Below are 20233 nucleotides of genomic sequence, written 5' to 3' on the forward strand. Positions count from 1 at the left end.
TCATGGGTCATAACCACCAGAAACAACTCCAGGCTTAAAGCCAGGGCAGACCTGGACAGGCTGAAGCAGAAGCACCATTGTCAGTCACTGCACTCCTCTTGTAAGAAAGGACTTTATTGAATTAGAGACTGTGGATCTCAGTCCTTCTTTGCAGCAGCTTTCCTCATGGCTGCCAGGACATTGCTGAGCTCTTCCCGCTTCCGCTTAGCCCGGATGTGAGTGCCAACCTGAGGGCAGAGTAGAGCAGTCAGCATCATTGTAGCAGGAACAGACACAGCTGCTTGGCTGCCCAAGACATCCACTGGAGATGAATGCCCTTCATTCCTTCTCTCCAAAGGGTAAAGTCCTGGTAAGCTCAGCCCCCGTTCACCCAGACTGGCCAGTCAGGAACTACTCACCGCTGCATCTCAGTAGCAGTTGTACTCAGTTATTTGGGACAGGGTAAAAGCTGCCCTCAGTGAACCCCAACCTGGTGAATGCTTCCCAGCCTCTATCCCAGGATTTTTCTTCCTCTTCCCAACACCAGATTTGGAAATTATGTAGAAAGAGCAAACGCAAAGTGGGGACCCCTGGGCCTTGGGGCCTTTGTGTCTATCTCCCACCCAACCCAAGGAGCACTCCCACCACTCCTCTCAGCCCAGAGAAGCTGTGGCTGCCCCATCCGTGGCAGTGTCCAAGGCCAGGTTGGACACAGGGGCTTGGAGCAAGCTGCTCCAGTGGAAGGTGTCCCTGCCCGTGGCAGGGGTTGGAGCTGGAGGAGCTTTAAGGTCCCTTCTGACTCAAACCAGTCTGGGATCCTCTGACAATGGCAGCTGGACCTACCCGTTTCTTGATGAACTTCAGAGCACGTTTATCCTTGGAAACTTTCAGCAATTCCATGGCACGTCTCTCGTAGGGTGCAAAGCCGCAGACTTCCCTGATCATGTCTCGCACAAACTTGGTGTGTTTGGTCAGGCGCTGCAGGAGAAATCCATGAATCCAAGAACATCAGTGGTGACTGACTCAGACTGGACAGCAAAGCACACTGGCAAACACTGGGCTGAGGCTCCGATGTGTTCAAGGCCAGGTTGGATGGGGCCTGGAGCAAGCTGCTCTAGTGGAAGGTGTCCCTGCCCATGGCAGGGGTTGGGGCTGGATGAGCTTTAAGGTCCCTTCCGATCCAAAGCAGCCTGGGATTGTGTGATTCAACCACCCTATCTAAACACAGTGTTTCATCAAAGCAGGTAAAAGCTGCCAACTGCAGTTCCCTCTTTGCGAGCACATTCCCTGAACCTGGATAACTTGATATTGGTCATTATCAGGCTGGCTTGGGGGGTACCTGCTCTTACTGACAGGAGCAGCTTGTTTGCTGAGTGCATTCCGACTGTGCTTGACATGCATCTGCCTTATTCCTCCACCACAGGCTGCTCCACCGCCGCTCCGCCTGTACCGGCTCCTTCACACCCATCCTCACGGGTTTAACGCCCCTGTGACTTAACCCCTGTTTAATGCTCAAACCCCATCCCTCCTGCGGCTGCTGCTGGCCCCGGTCCCTGCAGCTCAGGGGCTCCGCGCCCCACACCAGACCGCACCTCGCGGGGGGTTCGGGGTCCGACGGTCCCGAACCAGCAGCTCGCGAGTGCCTCCCCCTTCCCGGCAGCCACAACCGCGGCAGCCGCGCTCCGGTACCACGGGTGTCCGGTACCACGGACCTGGGCTCGTCCCTCCCGCCAGCCCCGGGGCACGGGAACAGCCCCGCACCGGACACAGGCCCGGGCCCGGCTCATACTCACCCCGCGGCGGCGGCACTGCCGGGGCTTGGACACGTTCTTGGTCACCTTGTAGCCCTTGTTGAGGCCCACGGCCATGGGGTACCGGATCGCCATGGCTGCGGGACGGAGCGGTCAGCGCCGCCGCCGATGGACCCGGATCTCGAACCCTACCCCGACGCTCGCCGCCCGCTCCGCAGATGGCGCCGCACCGGAAAGACGGAGCCCCCGCGGAACGCTGGGACAGCGCCTCCAGCGGAGGGACGCTCCATGTCCATAGAGGCGAGATGGGAGGGCGACCCCTGGCGGTGGGTGGTTCCCCCCCGTGCAGTCCTGATCCCGCTCTGGGGCAGCAGCACCGGGGGACGTGGAGCTGTTGGAGCGAGGCCAGAGGAGGCCACGGAGCTGCTGCGAGGGCTGGAGCAGCTCTGCTCTGGAGCCAGGCTGAGAGAGCTGGGCTGGGGCAGCCTGAAGAAGAGAAGGCTCCTGAAGGGGAGACCTTAGAGCAGCTCCAGTGCCTAAAGGGGCTGCAGGAAACCTGGAGAGGGGCTTGGGACAAGGGCCTGTAGGGACAGGCCAAGGGGAATGGCTTGAACCTGCCAGAGGGGAGACTGAGATGAGCTCTTAGGCAGAAGGGGATGAACCCCAAGGAACAGGGGCAGCCCCGGCGGAACCTCTGAGCCTGCCGCGGCGCCGCGGCGGACTCCGCTGTTTGCGGCACCACGCCAGGCAGCGGCGCCAGCCAATAATGGACGAGGATTAGCGAGCCCGCGGTTCGCTGCACCAATGAGAGGCGGAGGGAGGCGGGGCTTCTCCGCGGAAGTGGCGATCAGTGCGAGAGGCGGCTGCGGCTGCACCGGGTACCGTAGCCATGTCGGAGCGGAAGGTGTTGAACGTGAGTTGGGGGGGGGATGGCCCCGTTAGAGGGTGCTGTGGGTCCGGGGGCTGTCTGTGGGTGAGGCTGGCCCTCAGAACGGGGGTGCTCGGGGGTCCCGGGTGGGTTGGGGAGCCCTGAGGGGGATCTCAGGCCGGGAGCGGGGTGTTTGGGGTGAGGATCCCTCCGCTGGGGCAAGAGGGGCAGGTCCTAAAACCATGGAAGGGTCGGGGGCTGAGGACGTGCACACAGCACAGTGCTGGCTCCTCAGGGGGTGCATTCAGCAACCGGGAGCCCGGCTGCTGCAGCTTACGCTCCTCTGGGTGGCTGTGCCCAGCACGCACACGTCTCTGCTCTGTCTCTGTAGAAATACTACCCCCCGGACTTCGATCCTGCTAAGATCCCGAAGCTCAGACTCCCGAAGGACAGGCAGTATGTGGTGCGGCTCATGGCCCCCTTCAACATGCGGTAAGAGCAGCTGTACCAGGCAGCAGGAAGTGGCTGTGGGAGGGAAGCTGGCTTAGGGATGGTTTCCCCTTCATGCAGTGCAGAGGAGCTGCTGCCAGCAGCTGTGGGGTGACACAGAGCAGGAGAAAGGGGATAAAAGAGAGGGAGGAGATGCTGGGGGGTGGGGGGGTTGTTTGAAGTGTAGGTGCTCCATTTCCAAAGGGTGAAAGCCCCAAAATAGATTGGTCTTTTCTTGGTCTGTTCCCCTTTCTGATATGTGTTATGAGCCTTTCTTTTTCCTTTCCCAGCTGCAAGACCTGTGGGGAATACATCTATAAGGGGAAAAAGTTTAATGCCCGTAAGGAGACTGTTCAGAATGAGGCGTACCTGGGGCTGCCCATCTTCCGCTTCTACATCAAGTGCACGCGGTGCCTGGCAGAGATCACTTTCAAGGTGAGATATGTCCTGGGTTTTCTGCGCTCTCCCTCCTGGGGAGGTTGTGCAGGCTGTGGCCATTTCTGGGTGCTGACCCTGTAGGGAAGGGGTGTTTGTTGGGGTTTATCTGCAACATGGGTGTGCTATCGGTGTTAGACTAAAGCCAAAGCACAGCGCTGCACTGCTAGCAAGGAAATAAACTCTGTCCCAGCAAAGACTGGGTCTGAGCATGTGCTCTTTAGTTTATCTCCTCTTATCGTGGCTGTTTGTGGTTCTGCAGTATCTCTCCCATCGGTGGCTGGGCTGCAGCAGCGCGAGTCGGGGAAACAGGGGGGCTGTGGGTGATTGTCTGCCCCTGTGGTGAGGCCGACATTGGGAACTGTGTGCGTGTGGCTCCACAAGTGGCCACAGGATGGCCTCGGTGATTTTCCTGGCTTGTTCCTTAGACAGATCCCGAGAACACGGACTACACCATGGAGCATGGGGCCACGCGCAACTTCCAAGCGGAGAAGCTCTTGGAGGAAGAGGAGAAAAGAATGCAGAAGGAGAGGGAAGAGGAAGAGCTCAACAATCCCATGAAGGTAGGAGAACGTGACAAACCTCTGCTCTGGCTGAGGGCACCTGAGCAAAGCAGGTGGCTTTGTAGCCATTGCCTTCGTTCTTCAGGCTCCCAAGGTACTGGTGTGCCCTGGACAGGCAGGACACAACTCTCTGCTCTCAGGAGGTTTCCTCCTGTGCTGGCACTTTTGACAGGCCACATCTTGCCCCAGTTTTTCCTGTCCTGTTAAGATCCCAAGATGAGGATGAGGACGATGATGATCCCCTTAGGGTTTCCTGCCCTGTACTGGATGAGGAGGTGGTGCTGGCAGGTTCTTCTAGCTCTGATAATCCCATTCATCTCTGGTCACCCAGGTCCTGGAGAACCGAACCAAGGACTCGAAGCTGGAGATGGAGGTTTTGGAGAACCTGCAGGAGCTGAAGGAACTCAACCAGCGCCAGGCAAACGTGGACTTCGAGGCCATGCTGAAGCAGTACCAGGAGCTCGAGGCAGAACAGAAGCGCAGGGAGCAAGAGGAGGATGAGCAAGAGATCAGGTGAGTGGGCTGGGAGTGCACCCCAAGAGCACCTCAGAGAGGGCCCTGCCTGAGGGGCTGGAGGTCACAGGAGCTGTCTGTGCCCCTGAGCGGGCTGTGAGGAGAATGGGGACAGTTTGTCATGGCAGTGTTTGGGGGGGGCCTGGCTCCCCCTGAGAGGTGTCATCACTTGGAGACTGAGTTCCTGCACCGACTGAGGCTGCCCATCTCAGTGCTCCCAACGTCAGGCACTGCTCGAACATGACTTCTTAGGTGGACCCCATTGCAGTGCTGCTGGCTGCCAGCTGCAATCACCGCAGGGAGCAGGGTGGTGGCTCAGACCCAGCTCTCAGCCCTGGGTGGCTCTGTCCCTGCAGAGAGATGCTGGAGCAGGCGCAGAACCGCCGGCTCCTGGTGGACTCCGACTCTGACGAGGAACCTGTGAAGCCACACGTGAAGCCTGAGGGCAAAATGAACCCCACAGACATCCTGCAGGAGGTGAGTGGGGGCAGAGGCTCTTCCCCCAGCCCAAACCTGCTGTCCCGGGCTCCGTGTTGCCTGTTTTGTCCCTGCTCTGTGCAGTGCTGGAGCCTGATGCCACGCTTGAGCAGCTCCAAAAGCCTGTATCCCCGTGCACTGGGCTGGAAGGGGACAGGGATCAGTTGGTGATTTTAGACCACGTCCGCTGACAAAGGCTGGGATGGAGCTGCCCCCACCTCGCTCAGGACATGGCTCCCTTTCAGCTCCAGCAAATTATAACATTCCCGACAGAGAATTCAATCAGCAGCAAAGTTTTCATTAGCTTAATTGGTGAAAATACTGAAGCCCTTTCATTTCTTGAGGGGAAAATACACACAGAATCGTAGAACCAGAGAATCAGCTAGGCTGGGAAAGACCTTTCAGATCACCAAGTGCAAGCAGCTTGCAAAGGACGGGCTCGCCTTTGCCTTGGTTGTACTCGAGGCTCCATTTCAGTGCTCTGAAAATCACAGCAGTGAAACAGCCACCCCTCCATTGGGACAGCCCCTTCTTTGCTTCTGTTTTGTCCGTGCTGGTGCCATGCAGAACAAAAGAGCTTTCAGTGCCTGGCTCACAGGGGAGGGATTATCCCCACAGACAGGCCCCTGCAATGCTGCTCTGTGGTGTGGATCCGTGTCTGGGACCTCTTGGGTTGGGGGAATCAAAGCTGCTGTGACCCTGAGCTGGGCTGGGTTAATCTGAGCCATGTCCCCTGGCCCAGCCCTGATCCTTGGGCCTGGGGGACTTTGATTAAGTGGCAGGACCACCTGCAGGTCCATGGTGCTGCTGGGGGGGGGAGCCCTGGGGTTCGATGGGGCTTGGAGCAAGCTGCTCCAGTGGAAGGTGTCCCTGCCTGTGGCAGGGGTTAGAGCTGGAGGAGCTTTAAGGTCCCTGCCAGCTCAGACTGTTCCATGGTTCTATGCTCTTGTCTCCTCAGCATCCCATGGCCACACAAGGCTGGATTCAGCTCTCCCAGGCAGTGGGACCTTTGTCTCCAAGGGCTGTTCTGCAGCCACTTGGATTCATATCTGTGGTGCTTGTAGCAGAACATCCCCCTTGGCTGCTTGAGCAGCTGTCCCATGGCTCTTGCTGTTTGTGCTGCTGGTTTTACCACTCCTTCCCTTCCAAGACCCCCTGACACCCCTGCTCCACTCTGCAGGACCCCCAGCCCCAGAGTAAGAAGCTGAAGACTGAGAGCTGGGAGCGGAGCGTGGGCAAATTGAACACCAAGTCCCAGCTGGCCGGGCTGGTCACTGTGAGGAAGCAGAAGCCAAGTCCTGCCCTGACAAATGGCACAGGGAGCCAAGAGACCACGGCCAGCGCTGGTAACTGCCCCTGCAGATGGGATGCCCTGAACCGGGCCATCAGGGAGGGACCTGGCAGCACGCACATGGTGTTCAGCTCTGTCTTCAGAGCATCAGTGCTCTCAGGTCGAGCTGTGGGACAGATGGGGCCACAATGGTGTGAGAACAGGGGGGTGTCCCTGTCTCCAGATGTCCTGATGGAGGAGAGGCTCCTTTCTGGTCCTTGGCTGTCAGCCAGGGCCTTAGAGACAAAGCCTCAGGGCCAGAAGCTGCAAACAAGCATCCTGGTGTGCCCGTGGGGTGCTGAGCACAGTCACAACAGTGAGATAGGGATGCAAAAGCGAGAAAATGGCTTTGTTTTGAGGCCTGAATATAAAACCTACCAAAGTGTTGGAGTTTGGAAGCTTTAAAGAAGCAAGCGGAAAGGCTTTCCAGCACCTCACCATGATCTGCGTGTCCTGGGAAGACAGAGGATCCATGGATGTAGGGAAAGAGTCAATGAATTGGTCAGTTCTGGGCTGGTTGGCCCCAAGCCTTTGGCTCGCCAAGTCCCTCTGGGGAACTCCTAGGAAGGGCAGTGCTTGGAGTTGCCCTCCCTGGGGTTTCCCAGCCTCTGCTCAGGCAGAAGAGGGTTCAGTTAAACCGTGAGGCACCCTTGCTGCTTCCTCCCCTGCAGGAGGCTCCAGCTCAGGGGCCCGGGGTCTCTGTCAGCCCAGTTCAACCGTGTCCTGGTTGGATTCCAGCCGTGGGGATGAGGCCCCGCTGAGAGCAGCCGGAGCGGGGCGGGAGGTTCGTGCTGTTTGTGCCCTGGGAGGGCTGCCCCCGATGGTCTCTGCTCTGCTTCCAGGCTCGGCTCCCACCACCGCCTCCTCCCTCAGCTTGTTGGGGGTGTACTCGGACAGCGAGGACAGCGCAGGGGACTGATGAGGGGCACGCGTGGCGGCTGTTCCTGCTTCCAGAGCCCCAGGAGGAGCTGGCACCGCAGAGAGGGGCCCATCGGGGCTCCCGGACCATCGGCACCCCCAGCACCTTCCCTGCCTAGCCCAGGGTCTGTGTCCATCCTCCAGCAGGGAGCAGAGCCTGGACGATGGCTTCGTCGTAGGAGGACGTTGCTGCTGTGCCCCAGTCTGGTTGTGCCCAGATGCAGCCTCCAGCCAGCCCTGGCAGCGCCGTGTGGGCCAGCCCTGCACCACAATGTGTGGGGAAGCACCAGGGCCAGCCCAGGACTGTGTTTGTCCCTTCTGGTGGCACCCACTGCCCTCACCCCCTGCTCCAGTTCGTGATGCACCAAGCTGCCCACAGCAGTAAAGGGACCTCAGGGCCTTTCTTCCCTCCTCACCTGCACCCTGTGGGGAGCAGAGGGAAGGTTGGTTGCTTCTTTTCCTGCGGGAGGATGCCCCTCACTGTCTCAGACCCTGGGTGGTTCCTGCCCCTCCCCGTGGGGCTCAGGACCTGTGATTGCAGGGTGAGCCCGCGTCCCTCGTTGTGCTGTTGGGGGGGGACACATTGTGTGCGCTCAGGGCTGTCCCCCCTTCCCTGAGCCCTCCCATGCCCCAGCAGCTCCCTGCTGGACCTTCCCCGTGGCTGGGGGGGTTTCCTCTGCTCAGCAGCAGCCTGGTAATAAATTGGATCCATCTGAGCCAGTTCCTTCTTCATCTTTGGCTGTGGTGCTGCCTGGGGGGGACCTTGATTCAGTGGCAGGACCACCTGCAGGCCCATGGGACCCCACCGCGGTGAGAGCAGCTCCAGCACCCATCCGAAGGGCTGGAGCACCCCGGGGTGCCCCCATGGAGCCAGCGCCAGGTCAGGATCCTGGAGAGGGGCCTTTGCTGGGGGAAGACAATGGAGGGGGGAGCCCTTCTGCCTCCCAGTGTGGCCCATGGGGCTCCCTCAAACCCCGGGGGGGGGTCAGGGCCCCCCATCTGAGTCCCTGGGGCTGGGTCACCCTGGGGGGGAGGTGTCTGAGTTCCCCCTTTTCCCCGTGCCCCGACCCCCAGGAGCAGCCGGGGGGGGTTCCTGTGGCCGGGGTGCACCCGCTCGTGTCCGGGGGGGTCGGGGACACCCCTCCCCTGTGGGGGGTCCCGATGAGCTCTCCCCGTCTCCCCCCTCCAATCCCCCCCGTGGGTTCCCCCCCCCCCAGCGAGGCGGGGTTGGGGGCTGGGGGGGGGGGCCGGGGGGCTCCGGTCCGCGCGGCGCACGGCGGCGACACAAAGCGGCTCCGGGCGGCGGCGGCGGCGGCGGGGGGGGTCCCGCCATGGCCAAGTGGCTGCGGGAGTACCTGGGGCGGGGGGCGCGGCGCTCCCCCCCGCGCCCGCCTCAACCCGACTACAGCGGCCCCGGCCCCGCGCCCCCCGGCGCTGCCCTCCGCGGCCCCGCGTCCTCCCCTCGGCACCGGCTCGTGCGGGTGGCGGGCGCGGGGCCCCCCCGCCGCACGGAGCAGGTAGGAGAGGGGGCAGCGGGGATGCGGGGGGGGCGCGAAGGGAGCGGGGGTGCAGGGGGGGAGCTGGGGACAGGAACCGGGAGCACCGCGGGGAGGGGAGCACGGACCGGGGGCAGGGAAGGATGGGGGGGAGATGGGGAACGGGGAGAGGGAGACCCCCCCCCAGGGGGTCAGGGGGGGACCCGGGAAGAGGGAACTGGGGATGGCGGGGGGGGAAGCGGGAGAGGGGCCGGGGGACAAAGGGAGCGCGAGGGAGGCAGCGGGGAAGGGGCTGGGAACAGCGGGATCAGGACTGGGGGAGCCCGCAGGGACCCGAGGGGGTGCCGGGGCCCCGGGGGGGGTTCGTGGGTTCCGTCCCACCGCGGGCACCGCGCAGGGCCCCGGCGAGAGCGAATACTCGGAGCCGTGCGAGGGGGAGCAGGAGCCGGCGCCCGAGGGCGGCTGCGAGGAGCCCGTGGAGGCCGCAGGTGAGTGCCCCCCCCCGACCCTTCCCAGGACCTCCCCCCCCAGGTGTCCCCCCCCATGTCCCAGCGCCGCCTGTCCCCAGGGAGCCGGCGGGGGCGGCCGCGGCGGGGCCCGCAGCTCTACGACACCCCCAGTGAGGAGTGGGAAGAGACCGGGGACAGCCCCGGCGCGGGCGGGAGCCGCGAGAGCCGCCTGCCCCGCGACGACGAGCGCCCGGCGGATGAGTACGACCAGCCCTGGGAGTGGAAGAAGGATCACATCTCCCGGGCGTTCGCAGGTGACGGCACCGCGGCACCCACGGGTGCCACCACTGGGGTTCCCCTGCTCCCATGGGTACCACTCTGACATCTCCCAGCATCAATGGATACCACCCTGGCATCCCCCTGCTCCCCTGGGTACCATCTCAGGGTCCCCCAGCATCCGTGGGTACCACTCTGACATCTCCCAGCATCAATGGATACCTCCCTGGCATCCCCTGCCTGCATGGGTACCACCCCTTGGGTCCTACAGCACCCATGGGTACCATATTGGCATCCCCCTGCACCCATGGGTACCGCCCTGGTATCCCCCTGCTCCCATGGGTACCATCCCAGGGTCCCTCAGCATCCATAGGTACCACTCTGATATCCCCCAGCACCCGTGGGTCCCACCCCTTGGAGACAACAGGAGGCCATGGCAAGGCAAAGCCATAGTGGGGCCATCTGGAACATTCCTTTGTGGTCTGACAGCAAGCGGTGCCCGCAGCAGCAGCACCCATAGGTGCTGACACCCTCCTTGTCCCCCCAGTGCAGTTTGAGAGCCCCGAGCGCTCCCCCAGCCTGCCCCGGCAGCTGCCACGGCCCCCCCGGCCCTCCCCGGGCACCGGCTGCCCCCCCAGCCCCCGGCACGTGGACACCTCGCTCCCTCTGGAGAAGCAAGTGTGAGTCTGGGTCCCTCCTCCATGGGGCACTGCAATGTGCAGGCAGCCCCCTGGGGTGCGGGGACCCCATGGATAGGTGGGTGCCCCATGGGGTGGATGGGTGCCCATGGTGTGAAGGGTGCCCCATGGTGTGCGTGGTCCCGTTGGCTCGGTTGGCTGTGCCACGCCATAGCCAGTCTCCATGGTGCAGAAGGTGCTCGCGAGGGGCAGCTGATGCTGATGGCTCCATGCGGTGGGGCTGGTTCCCCACGGCACGGGGGGTGCCCCATGGCGCAGGGGGGTGATGCCGTGGCCGTGCAGGTGGTACCATGGCCCCATCGGGCGGGCGGGCGCCGAGACGCTGCTGGCGCTGTGCCGGGAGGGCAGCTTCCTGGTGCGGGACTGTGAGACCAGCCCCGAGGACTACTCCCTGTCCCTCAGGTGAGCGCGGGGCCGGGGGGCACCGGGGATGGCCCCAGAGGGGTTCCTGTGTGGAGGAGCCATGAGCGCAGCGCGGCACCTGTGTCATTGCATGTCATTGAGTGTTATTGCATGTCATTGCATATTGTGTGTCATTGCATGTCGTTGCATGTCAATGCATGTCATTGTGTCAATGCATGTCATTGTGTCATTGCATGTCGTGTGTCATTTCATGTAATTGTGTCATTGCATGTTGTGTGTCATTGCATGTCATTGTGTCATTGCATGTCGTGTGTCATTGCATGTCATTGTGTCATTGCATGTCGTGTGTCATTGCATGTTGTTGTGTGTCATTGCATGTCGTTGCATGTCAATGCATGTCATGTGTCATTGCATGTCGTGTGTCATTGCATGTCATTGTGTCATTGCATGTCGTGTGTCATTGCATGTCATTGTGTCATTGCATGTCATTGTGTCATTGCATGTTGTGTGTCATTGCACGTTGTTGTGTGTCATTGCATGTCATTGTGTCATTGCATGTCGTGTGTCATTGCATGTCATTGCATGTCAATGCATGTCATGTGTCATTGCATGTTGTGTGTCATTGCATGTCATTGTGTCATTGCATGTCGTGTGTCATTGCATGTCATTGTGTCATTGCATGTTGTGTGTCATTGCATGTTGTGTCATTGCATGTTGTGTGTCATTGCATGTTGTTGTGTGTCATTGCATGTCGTGTGTCACTGCATGTCGTGTGTCATTGCATGTTGTGTGTCATTGCATGTTGTTGTGTGTCATTGCATGTCGTGTGTCATTGCATGTCGTGTGTCATTGCATGTTGTTGTGTGTCATTGCATGTTGTTGTGTGTCACTGCATGTTGTGTGTCATTGCATGTTGTTGTGTGTCACTGCATGTTGTCGTGTGTCATTGCATGTCGTGTGTCATTGCATGTCGTGTGTCATTGCATGTCGTGTGTCATTGCATGTTGTTGTGTGTCACTGCGTGTCGCTCACCACATCCCCGCCCCCATCCCGTCCCGCAGGAGCAGCCACGGCTTCGTGCACGTGAAGCTGACGCGGACACGGGAGCACCACTTCACGCTGGGCCGTGCCGGCGCCGCCTTCCCCTCGGTGCCCGCGGCCGTGCGGCACTACACAGCGCGAGCCCTGCCCGTGCGCGGCGCCCGCCACCTCTCCCTGCTCTACCCGGTGGCGGTGCAGCCCCTGTGAGCAGCAGAGACCCCCCCATAGGGACCCCCCCAGCCACCCCCATTAAAACCAGTGCACACCCAGCCCTTGCCCTGTGGTTTGTAGGCACAGCGACGCTCTGGGCCCTCTTGGTGCTCAACTCGATGGTGCCTTGGGACCCCGCAGGTGGTGGCTCTGTCACCGGTCCTGGTCCCACCATGTGGACTCCTACCCTCGTCCTAACTCCCTCCTGGTGTCCAGAGGAGCCCCCCCATCACCACCATAGCCCTTGTGGGGTGCTGCTGGGGACACCCCCATCAAAGCCAAAGCACAGGGGTGGCTGCTGGGCCCATGCTGGGGGGAGCGGGTGCTTCCTGCATGGTCACCATCACCGCTCAGGCATGAAATGAGGCCCCGGGGCCGCAGAGCAGGTTCCTTGAAACGGCCCCCCCGACACAACCTGTCCACGTGGGACAGACCAGGCTGGGTCACTGGGGACAGCGGATGCTGCGGGGTGACCACACACAAGACGTGGCGCGGGGCGATGGGTGCTGCAGAGCTCCTTTCTTGGGTGCAGAAAGGCAGAGATGGGGGGGAAACCCAGCCCATGGGGACATGGAGCCCCTCAGGGCTCCCATCAGGGACCCCATCCCCGGTGCATCCCTGCCTGGTACTTGCAGTTCTCCACCTCCTTGGGGGTTGGCAGCAGCTTCATGGGGGCCGGGGGCACCACGTTCACGTAGATCCTCGTGTCTGGGGGAGCAATGGGTGTGGGGGGGGCAGCTCTGTCCCCAGAGATGGGGCGCAGAGACTGGCTCAGCTGGGGGACCCTCAGGGGACCCAATGGGAGGTGCCTGCAGGTGGGCAGGGGGTGCAGGCACAGGGGGATTTGGGCATGGGGGTACATGGGGCAGGGGGGGACCTGCCCTCCTCTGTCCCCCCTCCCTCTGTCCCCATCCTGTCCCACGCACGCTCTCACCCCATCCTGTGCCCCCATCCATCCCCATCTCTTCCATCCTGGCACCCTCCCCTTCTGTCCCCTCACGCACCCATCACCCTCCTATCCCCATGGTTGTCCCCTTCCTCTGTGTCCCCAGTGCTTCCGCAGTCCCCCTTCAGGACAGACAGCCCCAGGACCGCCCCCCCCGCCCCAGCCATCACACAGGGGCCAGCCTGACCCGTGCCCCCCAGAATCCCTGTCCCCAGCCCCACGGCCCAGCCACCATCACCTCCGTCCCCTCGAGCCAGCGCTGTCCCCGCACTCACCACCAAGGAGGAGGATGAGGACCCCGAGCCCCCACATCCTGCGCACCAGCGACAGCCCAGAGCCCCGCTCCGAAGGGCTGCGTCCCCGGGGGGATCCCTGCCCTCGGGTGGTCCCTGTCCCCGCGGGGGTCCCTGCCCCCAGGGGGTCCCTGTCCCCAAGCTCTCCTTGTCCCCAAAGCGCTGCTGTCCCCGAAGCCTCCCGGCCCCTGTCACCAGCGCTGCGGGCTGAGACGCCACCGCTTCCTGCCCCTGCTGCGCGGACCAGAGGAGGGGGACGGGGACCGGGATCGGGATGGGGACGGGCACAGGGACCGGGACGGGGACCCGGAGGGGGCTGGGACTGGGATGGGGCAAGGATGGGGGACACCGTCCTGAGCAGGGGCACCGGATGGAGCCTCCTCGGGGGCGAGGGATCCCGGCTCGGCTCCATCCCAGCCCCGCAGGCAGGGACGAGACCCCCCGGGGGGACACGCACGTCCTGACCCCAGAGCGGGCCGGGGACCAGTGCGGCCTCACGGGCAGAGCTGGGGGGGATGCGCCCTATGCTGGCAGCCGCCCCCCCGCACCCCTGTGCCGCGTCCCGGGGCACCCACTGGGACCCTGCCCCGGGCCACGGGGTCCGCAGGCGGGAAGCTCCGGTCCCCCCACACCCAGGGCGCTGCTGGGGGTGCCTCTCCTCGGGCCCTCCTCGTGTCCCCCCCCTTGATGGGGATGGAACCCACCGGGGATCCCAGCACCGCTCCCCCATGGACTACATCTCCCAGCATGCAGCGGGGCGGTCCCAGAGCCAGGACTACATCTCCCGTCGTGCCCTGCGGCAGGGGCAGACCGGGGCGGGGCGGGGGGCGCCGCTCCCCCTTTGTTGGTGGCGGCGGGGCCGAGCGGCGGGGACGGCCCGGGATGGGCGAGCAGGTGGGGATGGGAGCGGGAATGGGAATGAGGATGGGGAAGGGATGGGGACATGGAGGGGGGGAGAGATGGAGGAAGTGGGGAGGGAGGGAGGGAGGGAAGAAGGGAGGGGGATGGAGGGATTGAGGGAGGGGGGTGCAGGGATGAGGGAAGGATGGAGGAAGAGGGGATGGAGGAAGAGGGGATGGAGGAAAAGGGGATGGAGGAAGCAACACGGGTGAGGAAAGGAACGGGTGGAGAAGGAGGGAGGGAGGACGAGGGGATGGAGAAAGGAGGAACAGGGATGGAGAAGGAGGAAGAGTGGACAGAGGGGATGAAGGCCTGGAGGAAGGAGGGGTGGGAGCTCGGAGGGAGGAGGCCGCGGGGTGCAGGTTGGCGATGGAGGCAGGAGGAGGCGCGGAGGGCGCAGCGCTGTCCCTCGCTCTGCCTCGCACACCCACACTGCCAAGTCATCCCCATCCCGCCATGTCCTGGTGCCCGGGGACACGGGGGGGGGACCCTGCCCCCTGACCGCCTGTGGCGGGGCCGGGCAGGAATCCATACGCAAGATCATCACCACCCTGGCCGTGAAGAATGAGGAGATCCAGAACTTCATCTACTCCCTCAAGCAGATGATGCAGAATGTGCAGGTACCAGAGACCCCCCTGCCCTCCCCGTCCCCAGTGCAGGGTGGTAGCCGGTGACCACCCCCCCCCCGCTGTGCCCAGGACAACTCGACGCGGGCACAGGAGGACCTGGACGCGGAGTTCCAGTCGCTGTTTGTGCTGCTGGAAGAGCTGAAGGAGGAGATGGTGACCAAGATCAAGCAGGAACGCGCCCAGCGCACCTATGAGCTGCAGGTGAGCACCCCCCGCCTGCCCCCACCCCTAGCCCTCACCCATCACTTCCCTCTCCCCCCCCCCATGCCAGGCCCAGCTTGCGGCGTGTACCAAGGCCCTGGAGAGCTCGGAGGAGCTGCTGGAAGCCGCCAACCAGACCCTGGGGATGGCCAATGACCACGAGTTCCACCAGGTACATCCCCACCGGCACAGGGGGATGTCCCCATCCGGTGGCCTCCACGCTGGGGGTGTCTTGGACCCCCCTTTACCTGCTGGTTGATGCTGCGCTCACCCCGGGCAGGCGCCCTCCTTTTCTTTCTGTGCTGGGCACTGGGTGACACTGGCATGACTGTGCCTGCTGTGGGGCTGGGGGTGCATGGAGACCCCCCGGAGTGGTCCCAGAGCTGCCTGATGCTCCCTTCCTCCTGATGCAGGGGTGCAGTGGGGATGCAGGGGTGCCGTGGGGATGCAGGGATGCTGTGGGGAGGCAGGAGTGCTGTGGGGCGGCAGGGATGCAGTGAGGATGCGGGGGTGCAGTGGGGATGCAGTGGTGCTGTGGGGATGCAGGGATGCTGTGAGGATGCAGGGGTGCAGTGGGGATGCAGTGGTGCTGTGGGGATGCAGGGATGCTGTGCTGCTGGGTACCACAGTGGGACCACGAGCACGCTCAGCTGCAGGGTCCGTGCCTGCTGCCCTCACTGCCCCCTGGCTCTGCTCTCTCATCTGCTTTGTTTCTCCCTCCTCTTTCCCCTGCGCTCGCCAGGCTGCCAAGCAGATCAAGGATAGGTACGGCCCCCCCATGCCCCAGCAACCGCCCCCCTCCTCCCAGCCAGGACCCGCAGCGGGTGCCCCACGGGTGCTGGGGGGGGAGCGGTCAGGGCGGGCGGGTGCCCGGCTCCCGGCCCCGCTCACCCTGCTCCCTGTTGTCCCGGTGCAGCGTGACGATGGCGCCCGCCTTCCGCCTCTCGCTCAAGGCCAAGGCCAGCGATAACATGAGCCACTTGATGGTGGATTTCGCCCAGGAACGCCGCATCCTCCAGGCCATCGCCTTCCTGCCAGGTACTGCCGCAGGCAGGGACACGGGGAGGGGAGCGGGCACAGCGGGGGCAAGGGGACGCATTGGGGCTGTGCCAGCCCGGGGTGGGACAGCGCGAGGATGGGGTCCAGGGTTTAAGGGGGGATGCTAAGGGATGGGGTGAAGAGCTGGAGGGGGGAGCAAGGCCTGGGGCAGCCCATCCCGAGGGGCTACACAGGGTGGGAGGGATGGGATCCTGTGCCTGGGGGGTGCCCGTGTGGGCTCCCTGGGGTTCTGTGCCATGGAGTTACCAAGCCCATGGGATGCAGGGGTGCCCCAGGGTGCAGGGGGGCCCCACTGGCATGGCTGTTCCTGCGGGCAGTGCCCAGCACCCCCGAGATCGACCTGGCTGAGTCTCTGGTGGCCGATAACTGCGTGACGCTGAGCTGGAGGATGCCCGAGGAGGACACCAAGATCGACCACTACGTGCTGGAGTACCGCAGGACCAACTTCGAGGGGCCGCCCCGCGCCAAGGAGGACCAGCCCTGGATGGTGGTCGAGGGCATCCGAAGCACTGAGTACACCCTCCCCAGTGAGGGCACGGGGGCAGCACCCAAAGGGTGCCAGGATGGGAGCAGGCAGGGCGGGTGGCAGGGGACTGGAGTGCCATGGGGCTGGGGGCAGTGCCAGGGGACACGGGTTGGTTCCCCCGTGCCCCACGGTGTGGCCCTGCTGTCCCCGCAGGGATGAAGTTCGAGATGAGGTACATGAACTTCCGCGTGCGGGCGTGCAACAAGGCTGTGGCCGGCGAGTTCTCGGAGCCGGTCACTTTAGAGACAAGAGGTGGGTCTGGGGTGGGGGGGCACAGAGCGCTGCCCCCCCCGGCTGCCTGGGGTCGGGGGCCCCGCGGGGCCGTGCGCGCTGACGGTGCCTGTCGGCAGCGTTCACGTTCCGGCTGGACGCCAGCACCTGCCACCAGAACCTGCGCGTGGAGGAGCTCAGCGCCGAGTGGGACGCAACGGGCGGGAAGCTGCAGGACGTGAAAGCGCGCGAGAAAGATGGCAAAGGCCGAACGGCTTCACCGGCCAACTCCCCCGCCAGGTAATGCCCCCCCGGACCCAGCTCCTCCAGCTCCAACCCCTGCCACGGGCAGGGACCCCTTCCACTGGAGCAGCTTGCTCCAAGCCCCTGTGTCCAACCTGGCCTTGAACACTGCCAGGGATGGGGCAGCCACAGCTTCTCTGGGCACCCTGGGCCAGCGCCTCAGCACCCTCACAGGAAGAGCTTCTGCCTTATCTCCAACCTGAACTTCCCCTGTTTCAGTTTGAACCCATCACCCCCTGTCCTATCACTACAGTCCCTGATGAAAAGCCCCTCTCCAGCATCCTTGTAGCCCCCTTCAGACACTGGAAGCTGCTCTGAGGTCTCCGCTCAGTTTCTCTTCTCCAGGCTGAACAGCTCCAATGTTCTCAGCCTGGCTCCATACAGGAGCTGCTCCAGCCCCTGCTCATCCTCGTGGTCTCCTCTGCACTTGCTCCAGCAGCTCCATGTCCTGATGCTGGGACGCCAGCACTGCACACAGTGCTGCGGGGGGGTCCCACCAGAGCCGAGCTGAGGGGCAGGATCCCACAGGACCTGCTGCTCACAGCCTCGTCTGTCCTAGGGCAGTGCAGTCACCCAAGAGGACGTCCCTGGGACGTGGGGGCCGGGATCGCTTCACCGCCGAGTCCTACACGGTCCTGGGTGAGAGCTGCAGGCACCCACTGGGTGCTGGGGGGACCCTGAGGGCACAAGGGGGTGCTGGAGGTGGGCAGGGGGCACCCATGGGTACACTCATGAGCTGTGCCCGCAGGGGACACCCCGATCGATGCTGACGACCACTACTGGGAGGTGCAGTTCGACCGGGACAGCAAAGCCTTCGGGGTGGGGGTCGCCTATCGCAGCCTGGGCAAGTTCGACCAACTCGGCAAGACCTCGGCCTCCTGGTGCCTCCACCTCAACAACTGGCTCCAGGTCAGCTTCAGCGCCAAGCACGCCAACAAGGCCAAGGTGCTGGACGTGCCCGTGCCCGACTGCATCGGCGTCCACTGCAACTTCCCCGAAGGTGGGTGCGGGGCCGGGATGGTGAAGCTGGAGCAGGGGAGGGCCGGGTGCAAGGAAGAAGCTCTTCCCTGTGAGGGTGCTGAGGCGCTGGCCCAGGGTGCCCAGAGAAGCTGTGGCTGCCCCATCCCTGGCAGTGTTCAAGGCCAGGTTGGACACAGAGGCTTGGAGCAAGCTGCTCCAGTGGAAGGGGTCCCTGCCCGTGGCTTTGGATGAGCTTCAAGGTCCCTTCCAACCCAAACCATTCCATGGTTCTATGGGACATGGGCACCACCACGGCCACTGTGCGGGGGGGGGTCTGCGAGCCCTGTGCCACCCCCTGCACCCCGCGCTTGTGTCTGCAGGGATCCTGTCCTTCTACAACGCCCGCACCAAGCAGCTGCTCCACACGTTCAGGACCAAGTTCACGCAGCCCGTGCTGCCCGCCTTCATGGTAAGGGGCAGGACGGGCAGCGCCCGCAGGGCTCCGGTGGTGGGGGGCAGCCCCCCCCAGCCCCGCGCCCTCCTGTGCCCATAGGTTTGGTGCGGCAGCTTCCAGGTGAGCTCGGGGCTGCAGGTGCCCAGCGCCGTGAGGTGCCTGCAGAAGCGCAGCAGCACCGCCAGCAGCTCCAACGCCAGCCTGCCCTAGAGCCGTGCCCCCAGGCAAGAGCACTGAATGTACCCCCCCTCACCCCCCCCACCGCTGCCCTGTGCCAGCGCCCAGAGCTGGGGTGCACCAGCGCCTATGGCCCCGCCGGCTGAGCCCCCCCGCCAGCTCTGTGCCCCCCCCCGGCCCTGGGCACGTCCCCCCTCACCAGCGAGAGCTGCTTCTGGCCTGAAGAATAAAGCAGGATGTTTATGGTGTGACACGGCCCTGGGGGGCACCGGCACAATGGGTGGGGAAGGGGGTTCTTGGGGTGATGGGATGGGATGAGGCTGCTCAGAGCAGGGGGTAATGCCCCCCAAAACCATGGGTTTGGGGTCCAGCCCCCCCACCCCCGAGCCACCCCAGCCTCATGGCATCCCCCTGGTTCCTGGCACAAAGTGGGGAGCAGCCGGGCCCCCCCATGCTGGTGCCCATCAATCCTCGATGGAGCTTGGCAGGTTCCGGGCAGGCCCCTCCACCGTGCCTGTGCCATGGGGGGGTCATGGCCTGCAAGAGGACCCCAGTGTGGCCCCCCCCCGTGTGTGTCCTCCCCGCTCTCACCACCCATCTCCACTGAGGCTGGAGCGGAGCAGGGGGGGCACCATGGACCCTGCCCCCCCAAACCCGCCCCACAGCCCCCCAGTGCCAGCCCCCCCGGACCGCCCTGCAGCAGCCCTCCCACGGGGACGCGCACCCTGAGGCCAGCGCCTGCCTGGGGCCACCGGTCACAGCGGGGACCAGCACACGGTGCCACCGGTCCCTGCCTCCTGCTACCCGGTCCCTCTCCACGGTGGCGCAGATCCCCCCGGTGCAGCACCGGGGCTGCTGAGGACCCTGGGGCCAGCGCTGCCCCGGCACCCCCCGGCGGTGTCACCCATGGGGGGGAGGATGGACCCCCCCCGAACGGCCCCAACGCACCCGGCTCATGGGGCAGGGGTGGCCGGGGGGGGCTGCGGGGACTCCGTGGTGCTGGGGGCGTCCGTGAGCGGGAAGCAGCGCCGGGTGGGGGGGCCTCGCAAGAGGACAATGGCTCAAGGGGTGAGCGGTCACCGGGACCCCTCCGCCGTGGTCAGGATGAGGCCCGGCCGCATCTCCTGCTCCTGCTCCCATCCCGGGGCCCCCCCGCGCTCCGGGGACCCCCCCATAGGCGGCGAGCGTGAGCCCGGCCCGGCCCCTCCGGTCGCACCGAGGCGGCGGCGGGGCCTGTCCCGGGGGCGGTGTTACCGGTCGCGCCTGCTCCGCCCGCCGGAGCCGCAGGTGCCGCCGGTCCGGGGGGGGTGAGGCCGCGGTTCCGGGGCTCTGTACCCGTGTGCGCCCCCCCCCCATTCCCTGTGTCCCGGTCCCGGTGTCGCCCCCCTCCCGGGGCGGGGCTCGCGGGGCCGCCCAGTCACGTGCCGCCGCCGCCGCGCGCACCGGGAGCGGAGCGGAGCATGGCAGGTACGGGCGCGCGCACCGGGCACGCACCTGCGCGAGAGCGCGCACACGCGCGCACCCTCACACGTGCGTGACCCGCGCACGCTCACACGCGCGGGCACGCGGGACACACACACACCCCCCCCGTGCGCGCTGCGCGGGGCCGCGCACACCCCGGGGGGGGGAACCCAAACCCACACGGACGAACCGCGGCCGCGTCCCTAAATCCCCATGGCCCCGCATCCCGGTGTCCCCGTGCCCCCACGTCCCCCGGCC

The 20233-nt window shown here is 64.5% G+C and overlaps 4 protein-coding genes across 5 annotated transcripts; 3 read left to right on the forward strand and 1 right to left on the reverse strand.

Annotated features, from left to right (window-relative positions):
• Positions 1-95: 95 nt before the first annotated feature.
• On the reverse strand, positions 96-1973 carry RPL36 (ribosomal protein L36). The gene is made up of 3 exons (XM_080634085.1): positions 1773-1973; positions 823-957; positions 96-227 (listed from the first exon to the last, which is right to left on the reverse strand). Exons 1-3 carry the CDS (start codon positions 1863-1865, stop codon positions 138-140), a joined length of 318 nt encoding a protein of 105 aa, XP_080490211.1. The 5' UTR covers positions 1866-1973; the 3' UTR covers positions 96-137.
• Positions 1974-2578: 605 nt separating this feature from the next.
• YJU2 (YJU2 splicing factor homolog) lies at positions 2579-8039 on the forward strand. Of its 2 annotated transcripts, XM_080634145.1 has the most exons (8): positions 2579-2643; positions 2990-3090; positions 3378-3522; positions 3951-4085; positions 4417-4598; positions 4955-5075; positions 6256-6421; positions 7248-8039. In XM_080634145.1, exons 1-8 carry the CDS (start codon positions 2620-2622, stop codon positions 7322-7324), a joined length of 951 nt encoding a protein of 316 aa, XP_080490271.1. In that variant the 5' UTR covers positions 2579-2619; the 3' UTR covers positions 7325-8039. The 2 variants fall into 2 exon arrangements, with proteins under 2 accessions (XP_080490271.1, XP_080490270.1); XM_080634144.1 differs by having other exon boundaries at positions 6256-8039.
• Positions 8040-8654: 615 nt separating this feature from the next.
• SHD (Src homology 2 domain containing transforming protein D) lies at positions 8655-11853 on the forward strand (the record flags this gene model as incomplete). The annotated part of the gene is given in 6 exon segments (XM_080634161.1): positions 8655-8840; positions 9217-9390; positions 9393-9582; positions 10092-10224; positions 10525-10644; positions 11667-11853. Coding segments are annotated over 6 exon segments (990 nt in total).
• Positions 11854-14535: 2682 nt separating this feature from the next.
• On the forward strand, positions 14536-18659 carry FSD1 (fibronectin type III and SPRY domain containing 1). Its single transcript, XM_080634230.1, has 12 exons — positions 14536-14615; positions 14694-14825; positions 14896-14997; positions 15568-15590; positions 15742-15863; positions 16202-16411; positions 16564-16662; positions 16761-16920; positions 17483-17562; positions 17672-17923; positions 18264-18352; positions 18437-18659. The coding sequence occupies exons 1-12, from the start codon at positions 14598-14600 to the stop codon at positions 18545-18547; spliced, it is 1398 nt and encodes a 465-aa protein (XP_080490356.1). The 5' UTR covers positions 14536-14597; the 3' UTR covers positions 18548-18659.
• Positions 18660-20233: the final 1574 nt, after the last annotated feature.

This window comes from Psittacula echo (assembly GCF_963264785.1).
Source record: "Psittacula echo genome assembly, chromosome: 24".
NCBI lineage: Eukaryota > Metazoa > Chordata > Aves > Psittaciformes > Psittacidae > Psittacula > Psittacula echo.